Source organism: Ochotona princeps, chromosome 29, assembly GCF_030435755.1.
Source record: "Ochotona princeps isolate mOchPri1 chromosome 29, mOchPri1.hap1, whole genome shotgun sequence".
In the NCBI taxonomy this organism is placed as follows: domain Eukaryota; kingdom Metazoa; phylum Chordata; class Mammalia; order Lagomorpha; family Ochotonidae; genus Ochotona; species Ochotona princeps.
The window spans coordinates 1,268,799-1,285,382 of NC_080860.1; the positions used below are offsets into that span (position 1 = coordinate 1,268,799).

At 55.9% G+C, this 16,584-nt stretch overlaps 1 protein-coding gene across 1 annotated transcript in view; it reads left to right on the forward strand.

The window, feature by feature from the left end:
• The window catches only part of TMEM132D (transmembrane protein 132D), a 289,311-nt gene that overhangs the window by 200,699 nt on the left and 72,028 nt on the right, over nt 1–16,584 (forward strand). The window contains exon 4 of the mRNA XM_058656634.1: nt 1,667–1,850. Within this exon, the coding sequence (XP_058512617.1) occupies nt 1,667–1,850 (184 nt within the window). The remainder of the gene's footprint in view (nt 1–1,666; nt 1,851–16,584) is intronic.

Here is a 16,584-nt window from a genome sequence, read left to right on the forward strand (position 1 = left end):
TCATGTGCCAAGAGCATCGTGCGGGATTGAACGAGCAGGTGTCATTGCTTGGTCCGTTGTTTCCGGTCTGCCGTTCCCTGGAGTCTGCTCTGGCTGCACTTGGGAGGTGTTGCCTGGGCTGGAGATCATGTCTGCAGGCAGGGCTTTCTCTGGGCAGGCATGTCACCTTCCTCCTCCCTTTTCCTCATCCTCTTCTGAATTCCACACATGTTCCCCTAGCTCCCCCTGCCCGGCCCTGTAGACCCCTATTGAAGCTCAACCCACATACACGGCAGTAGTCTTAAAGTACGTGAGAGCCAGAGTGCAGTGTGGAGTGTGAGTGCGGTGTGGAGTGTGAGTGCAGTGTGGAGTGTGTGAGTGCAGTGTGGAGTGTGAGTGTGAGTGCAGTGTGGAGTGTGAGTGCAGGTGTGGAGTGTGAGTGTGAATGCAGTGTGAGTGTGAGTGCAGTGTGGAGTGTGAGTGCAGGTGTGGAGTGTGAGTGTGAATGCAGTGTGGAGTGTGAGTGCGGTGTGCAGTGTGGAGTGTGAGTGCAGTGTGGAGTGTGAGTGCAGTGTGGAGTGTGTGAGTGCAGTGTGCAGTGTGGAGTGTGAGTGCAGTGTGGAGTGTGAGTGCAGGTGTGGAGTGTGAGTGTGAATGCAGTGTGGAGTGTGAGTGCAGTGTGGAGTGTGAGTGTGAATGCAGTGTGGAGTGTGAGTGCAGTGTGGAGTGTGAGTGCAGTGTGGAGTGTGTGAGTGCAGTGTGCAGTGTGGAGTGTGTGAGTGCAGTGTGGAGTGTGAGTGTGAATGCAGTGTGGAGTGTGAGTGCGGTGTGCAGTGTGGAGTGTGAGTGCAGTGTGGAGTGTGAGTGCGGTGTGCAGTGTGGAGTGTGAGTGCAGTGTGGAGTGTGAGTGCAGTGTGGAGTGTGAGTGCGGTGTGGAGTGTGAGTGTGAGTGCAGCGTGGAGTGTGAGTGCAGTGTGGAGTGTGAGTGTGAGTGCAGGTGTGGAGTGTGAGTGTGAGTGCAGGTGTGGAGTGTGAGTGCAGTGTGGAGTGTGAGTGCGGTGTGGAGTGTGAGTGTGAGTGCAGTGTGGAGTGTGAGTGCAGGTGTGGAGTGTGAGTGCAGTGTGGAGTGTGAGCTCTGCTGGAGCTCTGCTGGGCTCCACAGCCACAACACCTGCTGAGATAATTCCAAATATTCAGACTGCTTGCTTCCAGACGCACGCCCGTAAGACTTATCCCAGTGACCCCACGCTAGCTCCAGGCAGCATATGGTGATTCTCTGTGATTGTGGGTGTGTTTCGCTCAGTGTTGCACCTGTTTAGTTCCTGCAGCACAGTGGACAGTGATGCCCCATCCACCTAAAAGTCAGCCGCTCTAAAACAGAGTCAGGTCCCCTTCTTGGACTGAATGCAGCTTTGGAATGGCCTAGGAATGGCTTGGACAGCACTGCAAGAAAGGAAGGAGCCCCCCCAGAGCACATGCAAGAGGAAGGTGTTTGAAAACCACGTTATCCCTGAACACCTGCCCCTGGAACCAGAGCCGCCCTTTGAAGGAGGGGGCCGGGCCTTGAGCAGCAGCCTCTGAGCCCAGCAGTTGTGTCTGAAACACAGGGGTGTCGAGAGCACGCGGACACACGTGCAGGTGCGGGGCTGCACGCAGGCCTCACTGCTGTTCTCTGCTTCTTCCCCAGCGTGGACGGCCCCACCTACGAGGTCATGCAGATCGACATTGAGATCGCGGTGCCCAGCGACCCCCCGACCACGCAGTTCGTCACGTGGCAGGTGGAGTACCCGGGGGAGGTCACTTCAGATCTGGGGGTGTCCAAGATCTACGTGAGCCCACGGGAGCTGAGCGGGGTCGTCCCCCTGGCCATGGTAAGGGAGCCTTCCGCCGCTGGCCGTCAGCTTGGGGTGGGGAAGCACCTGAGGGATGAGAGCTTGAAGTTAGCTGTCGGTCACTAGGTCCAAAAAGTGTGTTTTCCTGAATGTGGTGCAGGTGCTATTGGTAGTTTAGCAATGTGATGTAGAAGACAAATCAAACTCCAGGCATTCGATTCGTGTGGTGTGGGAAATATATTCATGCTGTGGACACCGGTCAGGGATGTCAGACTGCACGTGGGGCAGCTCCACATGCAGAGGGGCCCGGCAGACCCTGCCCGTCCCAGCAGCACAGGTGCGAGTGCCGCAGTAAGATACCCAGCAGGGGGACCTGATGTTTCTGCAGTGACTGGCTTCTCAAGAGAAGCCAAAACAGAGATGGAATGAGAGATGGAGCTCTCGTTGGCTGCTGCTGCTTTGTTCCAAGCCGAGGAGGAGAGAGCCAAGTGCGGGCCCTCCTTTTTCAGGGTTTTCCAACTCCTAGCCTTGGGCCGGGGCCTCTGTCCATGTGTTCCGGTACAGGTGTGAATGGATCTGACCGCAGCTTGCCCCCAAACCTGCTGTGGACAGGAGCCCTACTCCCAGGTCAGCACCCTACAGCCCCAGTGATTTCATTAAACATGTGGCTTTGCCACCTGAAGCCCCTGTGAGTGTTCTACTGAGAGCAAGCCCGCAAGCTGCATGTGCCCTTGTCTTCAGATGTGAGGAGTGAAGTGTGTGTGGGCTTGCCCTGGGTGCTGGCTTGGGCCCCCAGACAGCGCAGGGCTCAGCCTGTGCTGCCCAGGGACTGAGAGCGCCAGTTCTTGGCCAGCTGACCAGAAGCCAGTGGCTGGTAGCAGGTAGGCAGGCAGGTAGGCAGGCAGGCAGGCAGGCAGCTGACCTAGGCTGACCCTGTTCTGCTGACCTGGCAAACGCAGGCGCTGCATTCGTCTGGTTAGCTAACCCCTACTTGGGTCTGAAGGTCCCTCCCCGGCGCCTGTGCTCACCTGCAGCATGGGCTCTTCGTTGGGGCTCTGGGAGGTTCTGTGACTGGGGCGGTAGCACCGTTCCTCCTGAGTCAGGCATCACTTGGACTGGGGCAGTGTTCTCAGCACAGCGCCATGCCCAGCCCAGGCCAGCCGCCCTTGATTTCTTACACTGGGCATCCCCCTTCCCCCTGAGATCGTCCAGCTGTGCCCGCCCCAAACACCAGGGTCCTCCCCATCAAACAGAAACCTGCACTCTCAGAAGTGCCCCCGCTTCTCTCTTGCACCCACACCTGGAACCTTTCTAGGTTTACATTGCTGTTCCATGCTGTGCTGCCTGTAATGCCACACCGAGGGAGAGCTGGGCAGGCTCTGCCAGGCCCCCGAGTCCGCTGAGAGAGGCAGTTTCTCCCCGCGCACCCCTCAGCCTGTGGGGGCAGCAGGTCCTGAGCATGCGCCTGCTTTCTCGTGGAGGAACTCTGCTGAGCGTGGTGGTCCAGGGCCAGGATGGAGCCCCTATTGTCCAGGACTCAGACATCGTCCATGCTGCCGCTTCAGCTGTCAGCCACAGCAGTACTGTCCTCCCCGACAGCCACTGGGCTGCCAGCCTGCTCCGCATTCTACAGAGCACACAGTAAGAAATGCAGCTCTCCTAGGGCCAGACCCTTGTGCTTTTCAAGACTCCTTCACGGGAAACTGGCTGTGTCCCAGCGGCAGACACACTGGCACATGGCCTCATCCAGGTGGCAGACACACAGGCATCTTACAGGGAAGGCTGGGAAATCAAGCCCTTAGCAGACACATACCCCGGGTTCTGTTATGGGCAGCGCAAGGTGGTGGGCATCTGCACAGCAGCCCCTTCATCACCTGCACTCTGGGGCGTACAGGGCTCATGCCTCCTGGGTCTTCCTCCATCTCTGAGCTCCTCCCAGGAGCCAAGCAGCATACCCAGGCAGGCAGCCATGCTGAGTGCCACTGGGCCCCAGGAGAGGGGCAAGAACAGCCCATCCGTAAGGTTACTATGATGACAGGACAGTCTTCCGGCGGAGTTCAAGTGCCCAGCTGACAGCTGACATTATGACTGCCCAATTGCTGGGCTCGCAGTATAAATAATATCCCAGGAACAGTGTGCTGGAGAACGGCCAGCAGGGGCTGTTCACAGGGGCACTGTCACGGTGGAGGGGAGGTGGTGTGGATAACTGGGGAAGAGAGCTCAGGCTGCTGTGTGCACAGCTCTCCCTTGCTGAGCTCGGCCTGCGGTGTGTGGTCTGACTCCCGGCCTCTCGCAATGCCAGCTTCCAATGCCTCCTCCCAGGAAAAGCTCCTTTATTTTCCTGTAGACTCGGGTGGTCAAAGAATGCTGCCATTCTGGCTGTGGGGGCTCCCTTAGTCAGCTCTCTTTGGCTTCGCTCAAGAGACCTTCTGTCCATTTGTCTATTCAGGTGTTCATTGGCACCACAAGTCCCTGGCATTGGAGGGAAGCAGAAGGAAGGCCAGCTGCCAGGAACTTGGTGAGAATGTCAAGGTCAGATCCCATGGGGGCCAGAAGGCACACAGCATGCAGGCTTGTAAATGAGGAGCTGCAGCAAGGCAGTGGAGAACAGCGCCTTGGAGAGGGGGCTCTGTCAGTGCGGAATGGACTTAGGAAGTCATGGTGTCTGGAATGCGTCTTGGCGGAGGTGAGCTCGACTGTGAGCGCGTCTTGGCGGAGGTGAGCTCGACTGTGAGCGCGTCTTGGCGGAGGTGAGCTCGACTGTGAGCGCGTCTTGGCGGAGGTGAGCTCCACTGTGAGCGCGTCTTGGCGGAGGTGAGCTCCACTGTGAGCGCGTCTTGGCGGAGGTGAGCTCCACTGTGAGCGCGTCTTGGCGGAGGTGAGCTCCACTGTGAGCGCGTCTTGGTGGAGGTGAGCTCCACTGTGAGCGTGTCTTGGCAGAGGTGACAAAGCTAACTGCAAGCGTGTCTTGGGGTAGGGTGTGCAACCTTTTGATGTGACTGACAAGTGTCGAGACTGACTCTCGGTTTTAGGCCGTGCTGGAAACTTCTCTGTACACCCCTGTGATTCCATCAAAGAAACCCAGAATATTTAAGACACTTTCTCCCCTAAAATGTCCTCCGGCTTACACTGTAGTGGAGATCTCTGCCCCCAGCATGACTGGCTCCTCGATGTAAACTTTTGAAATGCATTTGCATCGCGGGCCCTGGGTTGAAGCACGCGTGCCGTATTGTGTCCTCCCATTTGCAAAGTTTACTCGGTTTGCAATTCCACCTGCTGTGTGCAGTGACACCCCTCCCTATGAGTTCACTAATACCGAATATTAAAATTCAAAAGTTACACAATTTGTGAAGCAAAAATATTGAATTTTAGAGTCACCTTAATTTGCCTTTCCCACGGGGGAGCCAGCGTCTTATTACTCCGTTACGCACATCCGATGGTGATGAAAAGCACTCAGCATCCTAAGTGCACCTGAGCGGTGGTGCTGCCTTCACCTGGGTGGGCAGTGGCTTTCTAGAAGGTTTTCTCCTTGTGACACCAAAGCTTTGCACTCGTCAGACTCTACCTCATGCACACGTTCACAGAGCATGCGCTCCAATAAGCAGAGCTGTGGCCTCGAAAAACGGGACTGAAGGCAAAGGCAGTTTGGCATCCTTAGTGGGAATGTGGGACGGTGTGGGGCAAAGCTCGGGGGCTCACTGCTGTGAGCGCCAAGGAGGCTTCCACTCCTCCCACAGCTCAGCAGGCCCTTGCACAGCTCCTTCAGCAACGGCTGCGCGTGGCCCCGGGGCTCTGGCCTTGAAAGCATCCTTACTGTCTTAACCTAATCATGCATCTCTGTGAGTTCCATTCCATTATTTTTCTTCTGTTTAGAAAGCGTACCTCACTGAATCATGGGTAAACACGTTGTTATCCTTAGGGAGAAAATTCTGAGAAGTGTCATCAGATGCGCATTAGTGCTTGGCTAGTCAGCGTGTGCCTCTGACCGCACGCACTCTGGCTGCAGGACCTGGGGCTGTATTTCTACCCTGACGGGACCTTCTTTATGATGGCGCAGGCATCTGAGAAGGTTCCCAGCTTCTCCAATCTGTTCAGCACCTTCTCCTGGGCCTGGCCCTGAATTTGGACTCAAGCAAGTGCTTGGGCCCATGGCAAGGCTCATGGTGGGTGGTGGCTGCCATGCGGTACCAGCTACTGTCCCAGGCCGTGCTGACGGGTGCTGTGCAGTTAGGCACAGAGCACAGGTTGGCACTCCTGTTTGGTACCAGCCATTTGTGGCAGGGGGCAGCTTATTGGTGGTGCTTGTTGAGCCCGTGGGCGATGTAGGTGCATCATATGCCTTCCCTACGAGGTTTTGAGCTCAGCAGCTTCCCGTGTTGGACACGTGAGCCTCTGCTATGACCACCACATTGCTGTGGAGAGAGCTGCTGTGGACCCCGGGGCAGGCGACGTCACAGGCACCCCCTGTAAGGTGTGCCACACGTTTGATGTCACTATTGTGAATGGCCTGTGGCCATCTGAAAGGCGAGAGGTGGATTTGAGCTGTTGGTCTGGACTGGTGATGGCAGCTTGCCAGCCGCTGAGGGAGGGCAAACCCCAAGTGATGGGGAGTGCGCAGGTCGGTGTCTATGTGTGGCCACCATCTCTTCCTACAGCTGCAAGATGCACCCAGAGGGCCCACCCTGGGGAGGTAATCCTGTACAGTCACCTCCACACGGGTCCCGCCCAGTGCTGTCACCTCCACACGGGGTCCTACCCAATGCAGTCGCCTCCACACGGGGTCCTGCCTGTCCAGTACAGTTGCCTCCACACGGGGTCCCACCCAGTGCTGTCACCTCCACACGGGTCCCGCCCAGTGCTGTCACCTCCACACGGGGTCCTGCCCAATGCAGTCGCCTCCACACGGGGTCCTGCCTGTCCAGTACAGTTGCCTCCACACGGGGTCCCACCCAGTGCTGTCACCTCCACACGGGGTCCCGCCCAGTGCAGTCACCTCCACATGGGGTCCCTTCAGAGTGGAGGCAGCCGACCACCAGCAGGTGCCTGGGTGCCACGTCCCGTGTTGAGTGCTTCCTCTCTGTCAGCACAGCTCAGCCATGGCCCAGGTGGTCACAGCCTGCCACAACAGCTCAGCTTGGGGGCTCTTCCCTTGCCTGGCTCAACACGGAGGACTGAAGGTCTGTGATTCTTGGGATAAGAAAGTGGTGCACTTTTGAAAGTTTTCTTGTGCATTTAGCTGGGTAGCTGGCACAAACAAACAGAAATCTTCCACCTAGTGAATCACTCCCCAAATGGCCACAGCAGCCAGGGCTGGACCAACCTGCAGCCAGAAGCCAGGAGTTCCCATCCTGGCCTCCCACCTGGATGGCAGGAGTCCATGTGTTTTGCCATCCTCTGCTGCCTTCCCAGGGACACTGCCAGGGAGCTGGACCCAAAGGGGAGCACCTGGGACTTGAACCTGCACTCCCACATGGGGTACCATGTCACAGGGATAAGCTGAAAACACCGAGCCAGAATGCCGTCCCCAAGAGAGCAATCATTTAGCGGACTAAATCTTCAGTCTTCCGGGCCTTGCTTTGATGCCAAGATCCCACTTCTGGAAGGCCGGCAGGCCACAGCAGGATCTTTAGAACCATGCAGCTTGCCTGTGCCGGGCCTTGCGATGCAGTGCCTGCCCCATGGATGCTTTCCTGACCGTGGCTCGCCTCTCCCCTTCGGTGGAAAGTCCTTCTCCTGTGCACAACCTGTGCCCGTCAGCACCTGAAGGACTCGGGACCTGGGCATGTCTGCCTTGTCTGTGAGATCACCCTGGAGCCACGCTTCCTTCCTGTGAGCACTGGCACACAGCCAGGGTTGGCCCCCAGGGTGCCAGTGAGCCACTGTGAGGGGACAATGTTGGTGCCCGTGGGAATCGACTGGGTTGGGGCAAGAGGATGCCATGGGGTCGGCCAGCTCCCCAAGGGTATGAGTTAACTCGGTCGGAATAAATGTACTAGGACAGGTGGCGGCGAAGACCCAAGTCACAGGATGAGGCTTGCTCTCCTGCAAGTCTCATTTGCTTCTGGCATAAAAGCAGCCTCCTGGCTCGGCTGCCTGACTCGCCCTGTCAGCCTGCTAATTAATATGCAGATGCCCTCTGTTGTTTTCTTAAGACTTTTTGAGAATTCAGTCACACTGCAAAGCACATCACCACTTTCATTTTTATACTTTCTCAACCAAGTGCAAATTAAGGCACTGCGACAGCCCGAGAAAAATCTTGGTTCCACCGAGAGTCCCAGCCCTGCGTGTTTCCTGCGTCGCCATCGCGGCCCAGCCGGCACCAGGGTTGCCCCTCACTGACAGGTGTGTCCTCTCCATCACCTTGTGGCCAGCTCAAGGCCCTGGTCGGCACTCAAGGTGAGCATTGCAGGTGCAGTATGGTAACCAAGCTGAGGAAAAAGAATGTGCTGGAAAGACCAGGCGGGCAACTCAGGCAAGACCTGAGCACCCCATCTGTGATCAGGCTGGGGCTTTTCATGGGTGTGGACATGGCCCACTGTTTCTCCTCCCTTCCCTCCGCTTCTGGGACATTTCCCCCAGGACGGCCTGGGCACAGCCTGCTGCACCAGAAAGCCCTGGGTGCAGGGAAGGGAGGACCCCCTACGCTGAGCCTCAGAGAAGGCAAGCCCATCCCCAGGTGGTGGAGAGAGGTGAGGCTTGAGGCACAGATGCAGGTGCGCTGCAAGGCTTGCGTATAGAGTCCCATGCTCTTTGCAAACCACCGCCCTGGCCCTTTACACACATTGGCTAATGCCTGCCTCGCCACCCATCAACCCACTCTTTCGCACAATGAGCAGTGAAATGGACCTATTCTTCCCCCCATTGCACAGAAGGGCAGACGACCTTGCCACGTGACCTCAGGCTGCCACTGAGAGGCCAGACTCTGCCCGCCTCCTCTGTGGAGACAGGAGTGTGGGCCTGGGATCGGCTCAGTATGCCAAAGGGTCTTTGGAGAACGTGAGTCTGAGGGAGCAAGGCGCATAAAAAAATTGAGTTTTATTGATACAGGAAAGTCATTGGAGAATGAATTATTTATCACGCACAAAGCCACTGCCGCTCCTTTCCAGCGACGCTGGGGCCTTTGATGCTCCCTGATGAGCCACCCTTTTGGAGGTGACTGGTAATGAGGTGGTGGGGGTCCGGCTTGCTGCTTGGAAAGGCGTACAGCAGAAACCACACATGGGACGGCTATGGCAGGGGGTCCCCCAGCCCCGGTGGGGTGTAGCCCCAGGGCCCAAGGAAGGCGTCGGCAGTCTCAGGGTCCCCGGGCTGTGGGAGGGCAGGGACCCAAGTATAAGCAGGAGCTGGCAGGAGGGACCGGAGGCCGCTCGGAGATGTCACCGCCAGGAAGTCAAGGGGCCAGTGTGGTCACCCAGGCTGCTGGCTGCAGAAAGTAGGACTTCCCTATTTTATTTATAAAGCAAATATTAAAACTTTCTAATAAAGAAAAATGCAGTTCCTACACAAAAGGTCCACTCACTGCTACTCACTGGGTCAACATGTGTGTAGCCAGTGACAAATGGCTGCTACTACCAGGGGATGTGCCTGACGCTGTAACGCACAGTGGAGGCCAGCGTCATGGAGAGGAGGTGGCCAGTTGTTGGGCCCTGAGTAGGAGTTCTGGTTGGTGACGTTAGCAGTTGAAGATTAAAGCCTGACACTGGTATAGCAGGTGGAGCCACCATTTGTGATGTCAGCATCCCATATGAGTTCAAGTCCAGGCTGGTCCATTTCCCATCCAGCTCCCTGCTGATGACCTGCGAAGAGCAGCAGAGGGCGGCTCAAGTGCTTGGACCCCTGTGCCCACGTGCGAGACCTAGAAGAAACTCCTGGCTCATGGCTTTGGGCTGCCCCAGCCTGTCTGCCGGTAACATTTGAGGTATGAACCAGTAAGAAAGATCTCTTTCTGCTTCTGTCTCTCTAACTCCGCCTTTCAAGCAAATAAGTTTGTTAAAAACGAAAATACAGGCCCAGCGGCGTGGCCTAGCAGTTAAAGTCCTCGCCTTCAGTGCGCCAGGATCCCATATGGGCGCTGGTTCTAATCCCGGCAGCTCCACTTCCCATCCAGCTCCCTGCTTGTGGCCTGGAAAAGCAGTGGAAGACGGCTCAAATCTTTGGGACCCTGCACCCGCGTGGGAGACCTGGAGGAGGTTCCTGGTTCCCGGCATCAGGTCGGCGCGCATCGGCCCGTTGTGGCTCAGTTGGGGAGTGAATCATCGGACGGAAGATCTTCCTCTCTGTCTCTCCTCCTCTGTATATCTGACTTTGTAATAAAAATAAATCTTTTTAAAAAAAATAAATAAAAACGAAAATACAATAAAATATAAGATAACATAAAATAAGAAGATTGGGCTCCAACTGGCATTCAAAGCATCAAAATGTATTTATTTACAACCTGTGACCTTCCCATCACAAAGAATTTAGCAAAAATGGGCCAGGATAATTTGGCCATTGTGGGCTCAGGTCCAAACTACTTCTCTAATCATATTTTGCTAAAGAATGGGCAATCTTCTGCAGAATCAATCTCATTTTCTGTGGCTTGCTGGCCGTGATCATCTGCGTTGCTGATTCTGGGTCTTGTCTGCGTCCGCTGTGTTATCAGAGCTCAGTGCTAATCCCCAGGCCACGGCGAGCCTTGCGTAGCGTGTAGTGCGTGAGCCGGCAGTGCAGCAGACGGGAAGCAGGAGACAGTTGCCACTAAGCTTGCTTGATCGCAGCATTGTGAGCAGCAGAGCCGGCAACAGGAAGAAGGCTCCTGCTTATGCCAACAGGGCAACTGTATCATAAAACAGCATGACGATGGCCCTCGGGTGGGAATTCTCAAAAACGCCACCTACAGAATGTGGTCATGACAGAGCGGAGCGACTTGGCACAGGACTTGCTGTCCTCAAGCTGTCAGACTCGAGTCAGCCAGGGTGTGTTTTCCTGGCCACTTTGAGATGGAGATAGGGGCCGGCATTCCTTCGGGACTGCGGTTACATGCAAGGATGATCAGACAACATATGGAAAGGTGGCAGAATGACTTAAAAAAAGGGATTTTGCAAAGCACACTCACAAAGACCTCAGGGTTCTCCCAATAAATGTCTCCTTCACGTTGGGAATTTTGTGTGAGTCTCTGGTTCGCTGTCCTAATTTGTGTAAAGATGTTAGGAATCCTACAGCACTGTGGCAGGTACAGGGTCCCCTCTGAAACATGGCGAAGAGCCTGAAGTCTAGGTAGCTGGGGAGAGTAAAGGGCCAAGCCCTATGTTCCCCTGGAGGCATCCAGCCTTGACTCACGGAGGTCTTTTGTGCCTATCACATTGCAGAGCAATGCCAAGGAAGGTTCCCGACAGAGGGGACGCATCCCTTCATGCTGCTACAGGGCCCACAGTGCCACTCAACTCACTACACATGCTCGTTACTATGCAAGTATCGCGACCAGACCCTTAGAGAGGTTTCACGGCCATTTTACAGATGGGAAGACTCAGGCTCATGCGGGCAGGAAGGTGCAGAGAGCGGGCTGCAGTAAGGGTTCAGTTCCTGCTGCTGTGCTAGGAACAAGCTCTTCCAGACGCAAGGCTGAGGGGCAGGGCTGCCGGGTGAGCAGGAGGCAGACGTGGGAGCCACAGCAGCGAAGCCAACCAGGCTTCTGTCACTCCTCCTGGGAACCATGGCAACTTCCTGTCGGGGCGTCCCACCGCCCCCCTTCAGGTAGTGCAGGTACCGCCACTTGAGTGGCAAGACCAATGGGAGCTGTGTCCTGAAGCAGTCTTAACTCCTCTGTATTACACGATTGCCTCTCCAACGCTTCCGCTAGGGAACTGTGCAGCCTCTTGGCGATCTCTTATCTGCTGGATAACGCTCTCCTCTGTGTACGCTCAGATGTGATAAGAAATACGCAGACAGGAGGCCCATCCTGCTACAGGTGATGGGCGGGCAAGCCAGCCTGCTGGATGCAGAGTCCACAGCACCTAATGCGTTCCTTGGTGCTGGTGCACAGAAGAGTCAGTAGGGCAAAGCCGTCCTGTCTGGTGTGGCCTGTCCCCAGGGAAAGCAGGCCACCTGTGGAGGCTGGCCAGCCCCTGGCTAACTACTCCTTATGTCTGACATCCTGCTTTGTGCCTGTGCCACTCGTCTGCGATTCGTAGCCTTTCTCTTTCTTGTCCATTTCTGTTCATGAGGATTGTTCTAGAAGCTTTCCTGCTTCCTGTGGTCCCTCACAGGTTTAGGAGAAATGATGAAGTGTGCACAATGGCAGCCGTCAGTGACTCCCTTACAGAGACGAGATTTAACTCCTCCCCAAGATTCCCTGATGACCTGATTTGATGTCCTGTTAGCATTCAGGGAGTTTAAAATGCACTGAGCTGCCTTTTCCAATATAAGCTTAATTCAACACATTTTCACTGTCCAGTCTGGGAGCACTGTGTGCTCCTAATGTTTGCAGGAAAATTAGCAGAGCCCAGTGATAAGGGAAGGGTCACACTTCACTGGCCTACACAGTCAGGATGGAGTAGCCTGGCAGCTGGACGCTGTCTGCATAGAATCGGGTAATGGCGAGTCCCCCAGTCAGCACCTACGGCATCGTCCTTGCTAAGGAGTCCTCCCGTTCTCGGCATGTTAACACGAGAAGAGGCGCCTGAAGAGGTGACTGCGACAGCACTGGATCCTGTGATCATTTGGCAGCTGAGCTAGTAATGAGCTAGTGATTGGGCAGTCTCACCTTCCTGTGTTTAAAGACAATTGTTAGGGCTGCTGCTGTGGCTTAGCAGGCAAAGCTGACATGTGCAGTCTGCATCCCAGGCGGGCACCAGTTTGTGTTCTACCTGCTGCCCCACAATCCTTCCTAATGGCCTGGCAAGGAAGCAGAAAATGACCTGAATATGTGTGCAGCCATGTGGGAGACCTGCAGAAGCTCCCAGCTCCTGGCTTCACTCTGGCCATTGCAGTCATTGTGGGGGTGAGCTAGCAGATGGGAGATTTTCTCTCTCTCTCTCTCTCTCTCTGTCGCGCGTGCGCTGTAACTCTACCTTTCAAATAAGTAAGTCTTTAAAATATTAAACGCTTTGACATCGAAGTGGTGCCTAATGTTTGTGGTCCTCATCTTCCTGGCCGCCACATTCGGTTGCTGGTTTCCAAGTTCACAAGGTCATGGGGCATTTTAAAGGCCAGCGCAAGGAAGCGAGCGTGGTTGGTATTTTGATCCGTCGGCCAAAGTGTTTTTGTGGGGGAGAAATGGGAAGGAATTAATGAATAAATTGTCCTTTCATGGATGCTATGCACTTGATTTATGTAGTGTCCCATAAATTCAAATTATATTGCCTTCTTACAAAGAATGCTCGGTAGAGTTTGCTTCATCCATTCATGCAAATATTCTACGAATACATTTAGCATGTCTGAAAGTGATAAAGGGTAAAGTTCTAAATAAAGCAGGCAGAGTTGGCTGGGGGCGGGGGAGTGCCAGGGCACAGGAGGCACAGGAGGGACCGAGGAAGCGGCTAAGTCAACAGTGAACAGGCTGGAGAGGCACCACACGAAGCGTGATGGAGGACTGAGACTTGGGGAAGGCACGCGCCCTCTGCTGGGAAGATGAGGGAAGGCTGCTGGACTCAGAGGCTGCAGAGGGACCTCGGCATGGCCCCTTCACGTCAGCTCCCAGTGCAGCATGAACTCAGCACTGGCCAGGTATCCAGGGCAGGGCCCGGGGAGGTGTGTCCAGGGCAGGGCCCGGGGAGGTGTCTGCAGGAGGACACCGGCTCTGCCTCTGCTCCAGCAGTGTCCAGGGCAGGGCCCGGGGAGGTGTCTGCAGGCAGGCACCTGGTTGTGCTTCTGCTGCTCCAACAGGACACCTGAGCCCAGGCAGCCAACACAGAGCAGAGGTTGGTGTGGGTGGCTGCCGATGGTGGCTCCTTGCTGGTTGTCAGGTGGCACAGAGTGTCACACGATGAGACGGGTGGCTCACATCTCCCTTCTCCCCACCCTTATGACCTCACGCGGCACTGACTGCCTCCCGACACTGTGAGCTTGGGTCCTGGCCCTGTCAGTCTCCCAGGAAGGCCCGGAAGCACACGAGCTTGTGGACAGTTGTGCACATTGTTCCAAACATCACGGACAGATGAGGGGAGCGTCAAGTAGAGGACAAGACGGGATGTGTGCGCACGCGTGTGAGGCAGTTTGTACCAGAGCAAGAGTGCAGCTTGTACTGGAGAGCAGAACGGGTGCGGTGACGGTCGGGAGGGCAGGGCAGCCTGCTGAGAATCAAGGAGGGGACAGGGGCTGCGTGGGCGCTCAGAGGGGCTGCATGGGCGCTCAGAGGGGCTGCATGGGCACTCAGAGGGGCTGCATAGGCGCTCAGAGGGGCTGAGTGGGTGCATGGAGAACAGAGGGCCCATGCAGGGGGTGCATGGGAGTGCAGAGGGCACACCAAGGGCAGAGGGCTGGCGCAGGGACTGCGTGGTTACACGAAGAGCAGTCGTAGGGGCCCACATAGAGGCTGCGTGGGTGGGCAGAGGGCAGGCACGGGGGGTGCGTGGGTGGGCAGAGGGCAGGCACGGGGGTGCATGGGTGGGCAGAGGGCAGGCACGGGGGTGCATGGGTGGGCAGCACAAAGAGGGCAGATCCTGGTGCTGTGCTGTGTGGCATGGCGAGAACCCCTGAGCCTGGCTCCTGGGATTGGGAGGAGTGTGGGTGAGCGGGTGGGGGGGTGCTGGCGCCTCCCCTGTCTGATCCCAAGCGTGCAGAGGAGCAGTGGCCTTGAGGAGGACACAAGTGCTTAGCCTTAGTACCACGTTTGGAGAGACCTGGGGACTAGAGAAAGCAGGATGAGGCCTGGCGGTGTCGCTGCTTGTCTCCAGGCCCTCCTCGTGCAAGCAGGGCACCGGTGCCCCTGTTCCCAAGCCTCCTGGAGCCAACACCCCCCTCGCTGCCCCTGTGTGGGGGAGGCTAAGCTCCACCTACAAATGAGAGCTCGGAGTGTCTGACTTTCTGACCCCAGTAACCCACACTGCAGGGTGTCTTCCAGTTCCATCTGTGATGTCGCAAAAGACCCGATTTCCTCTTGGACACCATTTATGTCACAAGGCCACAGTCGCAGGACACCTGTGGGGTTGACGCAGTCTCCAGGCAGGGCCCTGTACACCAGCCGTGCCGTTGCCAAGAGACCCCGCGGCGACAGGCCGCCAGCGACCGCTCTTGGTCAGCACTCTTGCAGCCATTGCTGCTGACACAGCCCCCGCTTTGCGGTGCGTACCAGATTCTCACTAATTCTGCTGAAAACTTCCAGAAATTCTTCTGCATTAACATGCACAACCATTTCAAAAATAGTAGTACTAATTTTAAGGCAAACTGAAATAGTACCTTTAAGATTGTCACAAATTAATTTGGAGTTGCTAACTTTGCTCAGGCAAGAGAAGTGATCTTTTCCCACTGAGTTGCTTGAGAGCCGCGTCCACCTGCTGTGCCGGCGGCTGAGGAGCGGGCCCTGCGACTGGGCTACCCTCGCCTCCTCTCCCAGGAGAAACCCACACACGCACACCCCGTGTCAGAACCTGGCTTTCACCTCCGGGATCGTCCTCACGGTTCTGCACTGCTATTGCTTCAAGTCAGAGTTCTCTGAATGGATGAGCACAGGGACCGTGGAAATGGGCAACACCGGAATCCGGAAGTGCCTTGCGCCTCCATACTGAGCAGCCGAGTCACTGAGCAGACGCTTGCTGTCTGGTCCAGGGCGGAGAGCTTCCCCAGGCCGTGTGCAGAGGCCTGCCAGCTCACCCATCAGCCTGTGCGTCTTCCGTGTGTCCATAACCCCCGACGTGCAGAGGCTCCTGGAAGAAGAGGTGTGTGAGCTTTATTTCTTTTTCACTTTGCACCTTTTTTTTTTTTTTTCTGATCATCCTCTCAAGACCTCAAGGTAGCTTTGTGTAGTTGACTAATTTCAGTTTTTAGAAGCACAGGGAAGTGCTCGAGTTTGAAGTTGGCCTGTGAGAATTGTGAAGTGCAGTGGGAAGGCAGTCCGTTGAGACCGTGCATTGATGAAGCCCTATTCACTTCCATAAAGGCCTCATGGAGATCCTCCTTTTTCTGCTTTGCCCCCGGATGCTGACGGACAGCTGGAAATGCTGAAGTGCCTGGTGCCCTTTGTCGAGGCCTTGATTGAAAGCCGATACCAATGAAGAAGTGAAAATGAGATTTTATCAGAACAGTGTCAGTGCGTCCCGGAGCGGAGAGAGCTGACGGGTGAGGGGTAGGACCTCGTCAGGCCCTGTCCCTTCCTCCTTGCCAGCAGCTCACCTGTGCCTGGGAAAGCGGAAACGCCTTGTTTTCCTGAGGAAGTACCAGAAGGGCCTCAGTCCCGTGGTGAGGACATCCGTGGGCCCTTCTGAGCTCCACCTCCACATCTCATGCTTTAGAACAATCCCCCGGTGTAATTCCGATTGCTAGCAGAGTCCAGGCTTGTCCCCGGCAGAGCAAACACCAGCTGGGCCGCGTGAAGCTGCAGAGTGCTGCGTGGGGCAGTAGGGACCATTGCGCACGTGCTGGCGTCTTCCACACACCAGTGCCCACGTGCGTCTGGGTCCCACTCTTCCTCCAGATTTGCCACCGGCTATTTTCCCATATAATGATCTACAGTGGATTATGGCAAGCTGCTGTGTCTGAAACTCAAATTCCAGATACTTTATTTTTAGGCCAACTTCCTTCCTAATGAACCTAACACTAGAAATACTTTGTCTAGAATTGGACCCTAAGGAGGCAGGTT